Here is a 14667-nt window from a genome sequence, read left to right on the forward strand (position 1 = left end):
AAAAAAAAAAAGATACAGCTGAATGGTCTGTTCATTATTGAAATAGGGATTTTAGTCTTCGACATTTGCTTAACTCTTCTTCCCTAGGATCAAATATGTAGTTATGAAATAAAAGTTCAAATGAAGTATCACTTCATGAAGATCTGGCAATGATTAAAAGAATATGCCCGGAATGTATACTCAACACATGCTTTTACTCATGATTATGTTGGGGGAGCTTGAGAACAGAATATCAGCCAGCTCTGTCTTCTCAGCACTAAATTCCCTGGCAAGGTTGTTCTGCTCATATTCTGCTCTTTTAAATAAATCTCTTTGGCAGCAAAGCAAACACAATAAAGTTACTATCTGCACAGGACAATCACCTATATTGGTTAAACTTTTTTGGTTACTAGCTTTTTTTTTTTTTAATAGTTGGCTGATAAATAAAAGGAGCAGTCCTGTTTTAACACTTACTTGTAAAACATTCGAGCTGTAAGCTCTTTCAAAAATGCTAATAAGTAGCAGAATCATTCACTGAACTTTTCCCACCTCAAAAATGACAAATTCTAGTTAACTATAAAGTGATACATTTTTACAACACAATTTTCCACAAAAAATTGAATTAATTTTGTTTTACTTTCATGTAGACATTGTAGTTATTTATTGAGCTTTTTTTTTGTGAACTCATATAAAGATAAAATTAGATTCAGAAAAGCTATTATGGATGCCTCCATCAACTCCTGGGTTGCCAAACTTTAGTAGCTAAAATTGAAAAAAGTAACAGTAAGAAATTATTGGATTGCTAATCTAAAGGCTTGAATTCTTGCTTAGATCTTCAACTCAAAAGCAAGTCAGAGCCAGGTTGGGTTTCTTTTCCCTAGTTCTCAAAAAAAGAAGAAAATAAAAGAAAAAAGAGGATAGACAAGAAAAACTCAAATTTTCTAGCTAAAATTCTAATTTAGCCATAAGTTATATGGTAAGTATTCAAGTATTTAAATATTATCACCAAAGAAACTACCAACCACCATTTAGGGGAGTTAGTCTTTGTGATTTCTTATATAGATGTGACTGTTTTCTTTAATCTCATTGTTTATTAATTTCTTTAAAAACTTGTCTACTAAACTAGTATGAGTTGAGAGTAGAGAGTATGGTCTGTTCAGTTCAATATTTATTGAAATACTCATCTCATTGTCTAGCACCTAACTTAGCATCTAGTAGGTGCTCAGTAAGTATTTGTAGGAATGAATGGATTCTAAAAACTGGGTGCTATTTTTTTTTTTTAACTTTTGCATAGAAGAACTAGGGTGTAGACTAGAGGTACATGGGTGAGAGGATTCACCAGAGACAGACCAGGGAGCAGAGCAGAGAGATTAAAACATTAAAATTGTGGAAGTTCCCATGTTTACTTATAGATAAAAATGTGATGATCTTTACTTACCTTGCTTAAGTTATGAAAAAGTATAAGGTAACTTGGAGATCAGTGAGGAAAGAGGATTTCCTCAAGAGACTTTCTGCTGTACTTATTCAATGACAAATATTTTTGAAATTTCCTGCCAGCTGGCAAATGTTTTATAACATAAGTGTCAGAACAGTACAATTCCTCTAATTTATTACCAACTATTAAAAAAAAATCTGAAAAAATCTGAAAAACCTAAAAAGTTTAACCAAGATAGGTAATGTCCTGTGCAGATATTAACTTTAACATGTTTGACTTTCCACCAGAGAGATTCACTCAAAAGAGCAGAGTATGAGAACAACTTAATTCTTTCCAAGACTCCTTCATTGACACACATATTTTTAGGGTCAAGGTCAAGACATATTGTAGAAAACATGGATAGCTCTCCTGAAAGGTCTAAAGATTTGATTTGCAAGCATGAAAGCACATGAGGTAGTCTCTCATTTCTTTCTTGCATTGTGATATTTATAGCATTGATTTCTACAGTTCTGAGTATTATCCTTATATGTTTTCACCTTACTAAGGCTCTAGTCTAATTTTGTCTTCACCCTCTGCTTTCCAAAATGGGTAATTTCTCTAGTATTAAGGCTTAAAGATCTTGCATTGTAGTTTTGATACACAACAAAATGTGCTACTTAAGTTAGTAACCTCACTAGTACTTGACAGACAGAAAACTTCCTCTGCATAGAGAACAGAAGCAGCATATACTGTGTTAGTTGTGATGAGAATAATAAAGCTTAATGATGCCCTCATTGTCTATTTAAAAGATGAAGTAATCTCACTTCTTAGGTTCCTATATTTCTGACTTTCTCTAGGTAAATTTGCAAAGTGGCCCTGTAAACCAAAACCATCATACTAAATATATCACTTTCCAATTACTTAACTCAGGATACATGGAAACATGCCAGGTCTGTGCAACTATGCATATATTCCTCTGATAGGGCACCAAGAATCCTACTTGCCAGAATACTGACAAACCATTAGAATCCCATAATAAGTGATAAAATACCAGTTAAGCTATTCTGCCAAGGGCAATTTGTAAATCCTCAGTTCAGGAGGATATAAATATTCTGATTCCTCACACAGGCAATAAGGTCATAGAGTAGTTCTATTAAAGCACACTAAATTCCAGAAGGTATTTATTCATTCAGTTACAGACCAAGTTTGGAACTCAACTATCTTTATGTTATCTGCAGTACAAAGTCTAGTCAAATAGCTTTACTCTTTACTATTATTTAATACGCAAGCCCAGTGGGAACGTCTAAGCAAAAATCTTGAGTGTAGTTTTCATGACCTCTATCTAGTACTGGAATCCTACAGTACCTAGAGATTTTATTATTTATTTATTTAAACAAGGAATGTCCTCATTTATCAGTGATAGGGACACCACTACCAGCACCAATTGACCAGCTTACCACTACTGCAGATATCACATGGGTTGATCTAATAATGGAGAATAAGATATACATTAAGCTAGATCCTGGAGACAGCGTGTGTAGAGGGGAGTTCCAATTCTGGGTGGTTCTGAATTTTAAGAGTAAGATGAATGGACCCACTTTCAGATTTCCAGCAGGGATCCAAGTAACCAAGTAACCCAGCTACATCTTTATGTCCTTGAAATACTCTCCCGAAGTATATTAATGTAGTTTTTCGTAACTTATTTCTTTGGTAATTCATTGGTTACTTGGAAGATATATGTTCCTCAAACATTGTCTCTTGTGAAAATTGCATCTACATATCTGTGCAGAAGAGAGTTAACAGAGCAAGCCTGAGGTTAATATTTACAGTGAATGGTTCTTCATTGGATTTGGGAGGGTTCCCATCATTTCATTAACTGATAAGAATGTCTCCTTATAAGAATGTCTAAGTTGTTCATCCTAAGAATATGATTTATGCTGAACACCTGCTTTCTTTTGGGTGTCTGGAATTTTGCTGCATGTTAGGCAGAGGGTACCCATGTGAGTACTTCCCACTGAAAGTCAGGCCTACTGAATCTAATGATCTAATATTTTCAAAATATTGCTTGATAATATTTCACACATTATCGTAACTCATTGCTTCATCTTAGGTCGTTCGGATTTTCTAACCTTGACAATCAACATGTAAAAAGAGATTTTCTGGCTGAGCTTTTACAAGTGAGGAAGAAGAATCCAGGACTGGAATGCAAGTCTATTCAATATATTACCTCAAAACATATGCTTTTTCTTAAATAATACATTTATTCCTTCTCCATCATATATAATAGTTACTAAACTAAAAAGAACCACAATTTTATGTGGCAGTTTTTGTTTTCCAATATTCAAATTTAAAGCAAACTATTATTCAGCTGAAATCCCTGCTTTTCTCTATTCCACATGCTGTATTATGTATATTACATGCCAACATGGTAAAATTGTGACTGCAGAAATAAAGAAATCCAGTTAGTGTATGAGACCCACTATTTACAACCTAGCACTCCGATACAACAGAAGAAATGCAGGTTAGCCCAGGGACATGGACAAGGAAACCTAAATCAACAACTGTGTAACATTAAATTGCTATATATTCATTATATATATATAGTCTCTCAGTATCATCTAAATTACATTATCTGGAAACCAAATAAAAATAACTATTGGATAGGTTTTCATATTGGATATGTGAGGTCAGTATGTTTATTTGCACCATTGAGAAAAAAAATGTGAATTTAAAATTCAGGTTTAAAATAAATAATCTCTGAGAAATCTGCTGTAGGGTATAAAATCATTGTCCTGGAGAGTCTAACTAAAAAAAATAACTGGTTGAAATGTCAGTGTTATGTGAGATTGACATTTCGTTAAAAAGGCATTGCACTACTACTATCTGTATATATAAGTTCTAATACACTTCTGTTTCTTTTCTCTCATGTTTTTTAAAAAGGGCTAATTAGTATTTTATTTCTATCAGCAGTATAACAACGTTTGCATTGTAAAAGTTACAGGGAACTTGCAAGCACATATTCTATAGATGTCTGGTAATTTCTGATAGAATGAAACTCATAGTCATGCAACTTTTTAAAATATGCTGTGAAATTTATTGCATAGGTCACTATGATTCTTTATAATTGGATGTTTTTGAAAGTTTACTCCTTCGTCTCCCTCAATAACCGTATGTTCTGCTAAGGTATCAATTACTCCATGAAATACTACACATGTACTGCGATTAATTTTTTATTCTTCATTTTATAAGAGTCAAATCAAGTCTTAACATTTTCAGGAAGATTTCTTGACTGTTGTAAGCCATGCTAAGCTCCCACTACTATTATCCTCTTTATCAATTACTTTTCATTTTGATAGCAGACAGAAACAAGTCAGTATTATTCTGCTTTTTCTTATATACTTATTAATTTTTGAGATTGTGACCTTTAAGGAGAGGGATTTATATTTTTCTATATTCCCATACTCTGCAGTAATATGAGAGTCAAAACTTTTAAGTTATATAAAGATTTGCCAATTATTTAATCTTATGGGATTTTCTGAAATTTTTGCTTAGTATTATTTCCTGACATACTTTGGACAGTTACTCATCTTTTTTAGCATTTCCATTTGGTGGTAGTGGTGAGATTATTATTATTCATCATTTACTCCCAACAGACTGAGAAAGCAGGTTAATTTCAGAATCCTCACTCTTACTGTTTTATTATACTGCCTCAGGGAATTGTATTTCATTAATCATAGTTAGATATGATACTTTACATTTCATTCAATAAATATTTAATGAATATATAGCAAGTGACAGGTTCTTGTGATATATCTATCATAAGATAGATATATGAGGGATAAAAATAGAAAATAAACATCGATTCTTCCCCCCAAGACATTTTTAATAAAATAACAGAACCAAGGTATCTAACACAAAGCCCCAAGTATTAAGTAAAAAAAAAGACAACATTTTATGAGACTTAACAGGATGGAAAGTTTACTATCAGTTGAGGGGGTTAGGGGAAAATTCCTGCAGATAGTGTTTGAGCTAGGCCTTTAAAGGACAGATACAATTTAGATGTACAGAGCTGAAAGAGCAGGCCATTTCTAAAAGGAAAAAAAACAGAATCTGTCTCAATTGTTAATCTTGACAAAATACTTACTGAATACATATTCTGTGCCCGGCACTGTACATAAAATACAGTCTCAGAGTTTACAGAATTTGTACTTTATCTCCTAAACATACTTCACAGCACCCCCCTTTGCTACTATCCTATATAGTACTTGGTTGTTACCTCTCCTTACTCCTACTGCAGTTACTTCTTCACTGATCTCTCTTTACAGCTCATTTATTTTTCCACCTTGCAGGCAACAGAATATTTCTCATTGGCTAAAATGATTATATGCAAGCAACATCTCATAAATTCAGCATTTCCCTACTGCTTACAGGATAAAAATGAACTACTTTGGGGAGCATCCAGTCAGGGCTCTGTTATTTGATCATTGTCTAAATGTTCAGACTCTTTTTCTCCACCTCTTCCTATTTCCTTATGTGACCAAAAAAAGTACCAAATAATACCAAACAAACAGCAATTATTTATATGTTGGGTTCTTATGATTCAGGAGTCAGTGCAGAGGGAGTAAAGCAGGCAAAAAAAAGGAGGCATTCTCCTAATTTTCCCCAAAAAGGGTTTATCTGCCTGCTTTACAAGTTGCCACCAGAGGGCTAGGCTGCTAATTTAGCCAGCATTTGAGTTCTGGCTGCCACCCATCCCAAAGGCCAAGAGAACCAGTATACATATTCCTGGTCAATGTACAATACAAGAAGTATGTACCCACTGCTGAGGGAGATAGTTTTTTCTAGGAATAGTTCAAATAAAGAAGTAACTTTGACATGCAAAAAAAAGAAAAGAAACAGGAATGACAGCAACAGGAATGACAGAGTGAAGGTCTTTAGAGGTGATTGAAACAAAGGCATAAGTCAGTAAGTTTTGAAAGGATGAAAAACTCTATAATCTTTTTCTTAATTCCATAGAATCATTTCCATTATAATTTACTATGCCTTAACCTCCTAGCATTTTGGGAGAAGTCGTATCATCTGGGTCTTTCTTGATTTTAGAGACTAAATTGATTTTCTTCGTAATAGTATTACCAACACATCAGAGAATATAGATTTGTGTCCCAAATTTTTCCAAAACTCATCAAAAAACAAAAACAAAAACAAAACACCCTGATTACTTTTGTATCATAGCAGTTACTATCTTTTCATCTAGAACTAAAGAAATGAAAAGGTTATATACTTATAAAAAGTTTTCTATAAAAAACAAAGTTGGTTGTATATGGCTAAAATAAAATCCAGACTTTAATTATTTTCCTCTAGTTGAGAGCAAAGTGTGAAAGGTTCCTATATCTTTTTCTAAACAAAATGCCATGATGCTCCCATCAAGCTGCTCTGTTGAATTAATAAAAAAAGAGCAACAGATGTTTCATAAACAGAAGATAGTATAAATGCAAAATATCACAAAGTAATGGGAAATACAAGTCTAATGACATTTTCTTAGAACTTTTTCCAAAGTAATTAAATAAACTCACTAAAACTTAGTATGTGGAAATGTTTGGATCTTTAAAAAAGAACTTCAAAAACATGTATAATGTTCAAAAAAATGTTCTAGTGAGATGTATACACATGAAGACCAGAATTCATTGCCCTTGGAAAATATTTCCTAGTAAGATTCTTAAGTGTTTCTTAAGGGGGAAAAAGTGATAAATTCTAGTCATGAATATATGCATGGGCTACATATAGATGCAAATTAATTCATTATGTTCACAGTACACAAAATCATTGAAGAGAAGCAACACAATCTGTTTGCTAATTTGAGTCTGCTTCAGCACTTGAAGAAGTCATATTTTTGTTTAGTGCTTTTTTCCATTAATAATAGAAGACCAACGAAGCAAAATTATATATGGCAACTTCATTTGATAAAAACTGAAACATCCCAAATAAAGTATAACTTTCTAAAAAAGAAAAGGGCAGATTACACCCTGTGGGCCCAATCCTCCTACCATCGGTTTATTAAAGTTTGACTGGGAACAGAGCCAGCCTCGTTCATTTACATATCAGCTAGGATTGTGTGAGCACTGCAACAGCAGAACTCATTAGCTGTGATGGGAACTGTGATGGGGACTGTACTCCCCAAAGCCTAAGATATATCTTATCTGGTCCTTTTCTCTAAAACAGAAAAGTTTGTTTACCCATGTTCCAGAACGAATGTTACCTTTCATTTTCAAAGTTTAGTACATTGGTTATTCAGAATTTAAGTGGCTTTGTTTGTTTGTTTGTAAGAGCAAAACCACACTTTTCATCAGCCTTAGCCTCAGGTTCTGATTCTGCTGTCACCTCCCAGAGAGTGGCACCCCGCTACCCTTTACTAAGCCCCTCCTTTACGTCCATCAGTTCATCTCATTCTTTCATATGCAGTGAAGTATTCTTCATCGTATACATCTTAAACATAGTAATATTAGACATCTTTGCTATTTTACATTAATGCATAAATAAGATGGTGCACTGCTAATAAATGAAAACAGTGCAGTTTTTAATGCAAAGTTTCAAGGGAAGCTTTCACACTCCTTTCCAACCAAAATGCCATCCCAAAGCAATTTAGAGTTGCCATGGCTTCATTATTTGTGACTTTCACCTGTAGTATCCCTACCTAAGAGAACACTAATATACTTTTAGTTAAACAAAGTCAGAATTTCTCTATCAACAAATATGTTCTTAAGGCAAGGGTAAAACAATGTTACTTATCTTTTAGAGTATTTTACATATGGGTCCAGTGATTTGTCAAAATGATGTATGTATTCTATTCTCATTTTCTAGCTGATAAACCACATTATTTGGTTCTAAGTGTTCAACAAGTATCTTTTGAAGAACAGAATACATGAAATAAATAAGTTTACTATTGTCTTTTTTTGGGGAAGCTTTAAGAAATTAACATGTAATTCTGGCACATAGCAACATAAAACATAAGGCCATGATCAAGAAAAATGTGTGAGATAAACATACTCGCAGATAGTTAATTCACTTCAAATTTTGAAATACTGATTTTTCAACCTTCTAATATTCTGAATCTTCATTCCCAGGTAGCATTGTCATTTAAACTACTACAATGGAATCCTACCTGCTCACCCTTCTCTGCTGCTCCAACAACCCGACCTCATTGCAACTAGTGTGATGTTAAACATAAATTAGAGCATGTCACTGGTTTACTCAGAATACTCAGAAAACATTCCATTCACCTTGGGATCCAAATCAATAAAGATGGTTCTGCATAATTTAGCTCCCGTCTCCTTCAATATATACCTCACTTTGCTCTTCCATGGCCTAATCATAGTCTGTTCACACTGGCTTTCAGTTCCTCAGAAGAGCTAAATGCTTTCCCACTTAGCACCATCACCTATAACAATAACCATCATCACCATTAAAGCTAACACTTATTATTATGTGACTGGCCCTATAGGAAATGTTTTAAGGGCATGATCATGTTTAATCAGCTCAAGAAACTATGATGTAGAATTATCTTCATCCCTTTACTGCTGAAGAAACAAATATTTATTTCTTTAATGAAAGGTAAGTGGTGAGGAGGGGAAGCAAGTTATAGAATGTATGCCAGGGATGTTCCTCTCCACACTCATCCTTTGCTCACACCACTCTATGGGCCATGTCTGTCATGTCCTCAAAACAGTCTCCTCACATCCTTTGGACTAAAGTTGGAACATTTATCATAGTCCCACAACCATTTCCTTTATAGCATGTATTAATTTATATATTTCCTTATATGATTTGTTATGTCTGTCAAACCTCAAATAGAATAAACATTTCATTAAGGTAGGGATCATATTTTCAACAAATGTGACTGAATGTAACTATAAATACCTATGAATAAATTACTGAAGTTAGTTATTCATATTTGCTAATAATGAGGTGCTGAATCACTCTGTGGAAGGTATGTTTGTTAGAAATTCTATTATAATATCCTAGCCTGTGGGAGAACTACAGGAATACACCTAAAGGGAGAACAATGATAAAATAAAATTTAAGTTAAAATAAAAGACAAAATTTGCCAGCTGACCATAGATCTGAGGCATACAGCAGGGGATGGGGGTAAGAGAGATCAAAACAGGGGAGGGAAGAGCACAAGGGTCTGTGGTGATGGATCACAGGTGCTGTGGTGGTGGATAACTCAGGGACATCTGAGGGGAGAAATCAAATACTGTCCCAAAATTAACAACAATGTAAGAAAATAAATTAATTTTAAAAATCCTGGCTTTCAAAACAATGCTGTTTCCTTATAAGGTCTGTTCCCTTATGTATCAATTAACTGATCCTAATTCTGGTGTTTTGACCAATAACTGAAAAAGTACATTTTCTCCCCTGCAACTCTTCAGACATTTTTAGCCTAAAAAGTTAAAGAGGGCAATTATGGTGGGATAATCCCAAATTTATTTGTACAAAATAGAATACTAGAATGAAGATTTTGAAGAGCACATTTTTTGGAATTAGAGACTCCTTTAGGGCAAATTAATAGAAATTATTCCTTAACCTACAGGAATAAAAGGTATAGACAGACATGAAACAGAGTTGGGACAGCTGTGTTTAGCAGGCTGTATCATAAATTGGGTTGCAGTTGATATAAATCTAGAAAGAAGTAAAATTGGAGCAGATCTAGTTAAAGATAGTTAAATGACTGTACACTGGGCAGAGTACAAACTAGTTACTGCTCCTAACCTTAAGCATCCCAAAATGACAAGACTGATGCTATGAAATGCAACCATATCATCCCATCTCCAGAGTTTTACAGTAACAGAACTCTGGATTAGAGGGATCACTTTATTATTTCAGTTTTTGAAGTGAGGAAACAGAAACACAGTAAGCAACCCATTCAAGTTAAGTAGGTGTAAATTCCTAAATTGAGATTTAAATTGAGAACTATCACAAGTTGGTGCCCAGGAAAAAGGAGTTTCAGGTTCCCTACCCCATCCAAAGAGGGTGGAGCTGAGCAAGGAGGGTTAGAAGCTAGAGAGAAGTTTGAAGAAGGAAGAAAGCAACATGGAGAGTCAGAAGGAGACCTGGAAAAGGCACATGGAACAGAGACATGTGAAGAAGCTGCTCTTGCTTCTTGGTCCTGGACTGGGTGAAATAGATGTGGGTGAGAGTCCTGTGGGGAGGTTCTTTATGGCAGTTTTTGTCTTGATTTGATTTTGCTCTTTCTTTTCAGACTTGCTTGCTTTTGACACTTTGCTATGGGTCTATGCCAGAAGGTGCCTTAGACTTCGGGCAGGCATTCAGGCCTTGCTTCAGTCCCTTTTGAGTGGACTTTTGCTCACGATGTGTAACTTTGGGTGTTTGACTTAAAAACTATATTCTTCGTCTGTATTCTATATTGTTTACTAATTGTATTAAAGTTTCTTTTATTAAAGTTCTTATGTTTTGTGTTGATGTGGCAGATAGCAGAACCTATTCAGAGCAGACAGGTTTGGGGCTTCTAGGGTGTTCTTTTCCCTGCCCTGTAACAAAACTATTAAGCTATTTTATAGTCTGAACTTTGTAGTTTTTTTTTTTTAATGAAAAATATTAAGGTCCAATTAGATTGAAATAATAGAACTAAAATTAATGAACACGTATTAGAAACAAGAATGTTCCTGGAATCATAATTTATAGTGGGTAAAAGTATCACAGATGATGGGTTCCTTCATTTCCCTTTAATAAGTGCGTTGGTATCTGTCACATCACAAGATAATTAAATTAGTACTGGATAAGAATTTTGTATTCTGAATTCTAAGTACAAACCAGGGCTAAAATGATTGCTTTCATCACTTTACAGATTGTTAAAAAATATGAAAGAACATAAAATAAGCTTACTATTTCACCAATCTTTCCAATGTTTCCTTGATCTCCTACTTCTCCCTGTTAAGAATACAAAGAACAAAAATGACTATTTTTCAAACAAGATCACTCATGACAAAGTTTTCATTTTAATGTAATCACTTCATCATAAACTAGCAAAAAGGCAAAAGAAATCTCAATTATTCAAAATTATTACAGTTTTTCTCTGGAAATGGACTTTCCTCTACTTCCATTCAATTTGTAATAATCCATTTTCTTAAACTACATTCTATTTGCAACTTTTAATCATTTTAAAAATATTTAAGAGAAAAACAGTTAACTATACAGTGAAGGATAGAATTGAACTTTCTTTAGTGAGCATAATGTAGTATATACACATGTTGATCTTTAATGATATACACCTGAAACATATAATGTTGTGTGCAATATAAAATGTTTTTACAAAATTTAAAAATGAAACCTTCACTAAGGTGTCTCCAATAAAAGGAGACTGGTAGTAGGCCTGTGAAAGATATTAAGAAGAATAATAACCACAGTGATGATCAGTTTGCTTCAGGAGATAAGACAGCTCCCAATGCTGAGAATACATGTCACAGGTAAAGGAGTTCATAGCAGTAGACACTACTGTGGCCTTGAGAAGCTGGGGCTGTCTTTCCAGAAAATATACTATATGCTCAGAACATTAACCACAATTTTTTTTTAAGATTTAAAAAAAAAATGCATACAGAGCTGAGGTACGGCCAGAGGTGCAGGGGTGGTGAGAGGGTTCATCAGAGACAGAGTGGGGAGCAGAACAGGCAGATCAACAAAGTAACTGCTGAGGTGAGCTGCGTGCAGGTCAGGAGAGGTCTGCTGTGCCATGTAGATCACCTCTGGGGCAGGGATTGAACTCACACTAAAGCGGCTGCGGCTAGCTTGCAGTGCTGCATCCTAACCTGTTGTGTCACCAGGGAGGGCCTGAACCATAGTTTGATAGCCCTCACTCCTCTAAAAACCCAAGTATTTCAGAACTCAGCCAACCAATGTCTTACCTGGCCAGGGTGAGACAATTTAGATTCTTATTTTGGTTATTAAGAACAACTTTTTATTTTACTGCAGAAATATTAACATGACTTTTAGTCATGTAGCTGTCCCACATCTGCTAGTGGTTAAGTAAAACACAGCAAATACACCATATTACCTTGTGAAAATCAAAACATTAGTATTTTTAAATAATGGCTGATGAAACAGTATTTGATTTGTTTCCTGAAGAATATACGATACACTGGTGATGAGAAAGGGCCATTTTTTGATGGTGAGGAATGGCATCAGGTCAAATTAAGATAATGATGATGAAAGGTACAAGATTAAGTTCAGGGTGCCATTAACATGTATGACACAAACATGTAGCTTATTTAAAGATACAGGGTATTAACCATCAATTACTGCCTTAAAATGAATAATTAAATTTCAGTGCAGTGTAACCAATACTGCCTTGTAGCTACCTAGCATGGGAAATGACCTAGTTTTAACTGAAATAAGTCACACAGAATAGATTTAAAGGATTTTGTGCAAGAATGAAGATAAAATATCTCAACAATTTTAATATTGGTTATCTCCTCAAGTGGTAATATTTTGTTATCTTGGGTTAAGTAAAATACATTACTAACATTAATTTCACTTTTTTATTTTTATTATAGCTTGTATTTGTTGTTCAAATGATACATTGTATTGATAGAATGATTTTATGCACTCAAAGCTAATTAATATTCACATGAAGTAATCAGTTTGAATTAAACTTTTGAAAACCTCAATTTTCTTTTTATTTCTGGCATTCATTTACATACATAATAATAAAGAGTGAAGCAGTAGAGTTAATCCTTGTTCTGACTGACAGCTCGCTTATTAGACAAATTTTTTTTTTTAAAGATTTATTTGTACATACAGAACTGGGGTACAGGTCAGAGACTCAGGGGCAGTGAGAGACTTCACCAGAGACAGAGTGGGGAGCAGAACAGGCAGATCAACGAAGTACACTGCTGAGGGGAGCAGTGGGCGGGTCAGGAGAGGTGTGCCATGCCATGTGGTCTCCTCCCGGGAAGGCGGGGATCGAACTCATGCAGAAGTGGCTTTAGCTTCTCAGTGCAGTGCTTTAACCCGCTGCGCCACCAGGGAGGGCCTTATTAGACAAATTTTACAGAAAATTTGTGAAGGATACTACATAAATTATTAATGTTCTTGTGCTTCTGTCTCCTTACCCAGTGCTCTTCTCATACTGAATAAATGAGATGAAGCCCTTCCTTTATGATACTTGTCAAATGGGGCATCTGCAGTAAGCAGCCGAAAGTAGAGCTTTTGGACAGAATTGCCTGCATTCCTGTTGTAGTTTTCAGAGCGTAAGGTAAGAAGTGAGCTAGCTTTGAGGGCAAGAGAAAAAGGAGTATTTCCTCAGGTCGAGGAAAAGAAGAATCCTAGGGTTCTGCCAAAGGGGTGATCCTTCCCTAACTCCCAAGGACTTTCCCAGGTTCTACTGAATAGTTCCCTGAGACACTCAGACCAAAATTTCAGGGACAAACTGGTGTACTAAACTTTAAGACATTTCTTCATTTCCTATGACACAAAGCCACCTGGATGCTGGTGTGAATCCAGGGAAGGTAGGATGTTACAGTGATTGATATTGTTTCTCGTCAGTTTGACTGGGTATTAGCTCACATGTTATTTGTAGAACTACATGGCAGTACAGAGATTAAGCCTCATAAAGCAAATTAAGCTGTTTATGAAGAGCAATGTTCTATTGTCTGGGTTTTTTGTATGTAAGTTGAGTGTCGTTATACATATTGTTCCGGATAATTTCAGCCACAGGCAGGAATAGCGACATATTAAAAAATACTTTAGCTCATTATTTCTTTATTAATTGACCTTGGAATGTGTTTAGCTTTTACTTAGATTCTAGCAATATGAATGTTATAGTTTTATAATACAGAACCCTAGCTTTAGGATATGTAGCAATAGCTCTGTGTTACTTTTTAACTTTTTTATGTATTTTAAATTTGTATAAATTCATGTTAGCAATTTCTTTTAATCATTAGCACTAAAACATCACACATATTTGTTGGTATCAGAAACAGTCACATAAAACTTATAGGCACATAAAAGCAGGTGACACATCCTATTAATGTCATAAAAGGGTACACGCCACCCATTGATAACCTAGAGAACATATTTTATTCTCTATGGGGAGTTATTCACTGTATGCTAATGGGTAAAGGACCCAGACTCAGTGAAGTTACATTAACTTGTAGGTTTCTGGGCAGCAGAATAGACAAATTGATCATAAATTGTCCTATATTTAGCCACATATATTAGCCTAACATTTCTTTATTAAGGAATATTATTTCATATTATTAAAA

The 14667-nt window shown here is 34.6% G+C and overlaps 1 protein-coding gene across 9 annotated transcripts in view; it reads right to left on the minus strand.

Moving 5' to 3' along the window:
* The window catches only part of COL24A1 (collagen, type XXIV, alpha 1), a 247039-nt gene that overhangs the window by 112807 nt on the left and 119565 nt on the right, over positions 1 to 14667 (minus strand). For all 9 annotated transcript variants that reach the window (XR_001145261.1, XM_012722607.1, XM_012722606.1 and 6 more), the window contains one exon: positions 11294 to 11338. Coding sequence is in view for 8 of the 9 variants with exons in the window: in XM_012722607.1 (XP_012578061.1) it covers positions 11294 to 11338 (45 nt within the window). In the remaining variant the exon portion in view is untranslated. The remainder of the gene's footprint in view (positions 1 to 11293; positions 11339 to 14667) is intronic.

Source organism: Condylura cristata, unplaced genomic scaffold, assembly GCF_000260355.1.
Source record: "Condylura cristata isolate star-nosed mole 26May11 unplaced genomic scaffold, ConCri1.0 scaffold00008, whole genome shotgun sequence".
Taxonomy (NCBI): Eukaryota; Metazoa; Chordata; class Mammalia; order Eulipotyphla; family Talpidae; genus Condylura; species Condylura cristata.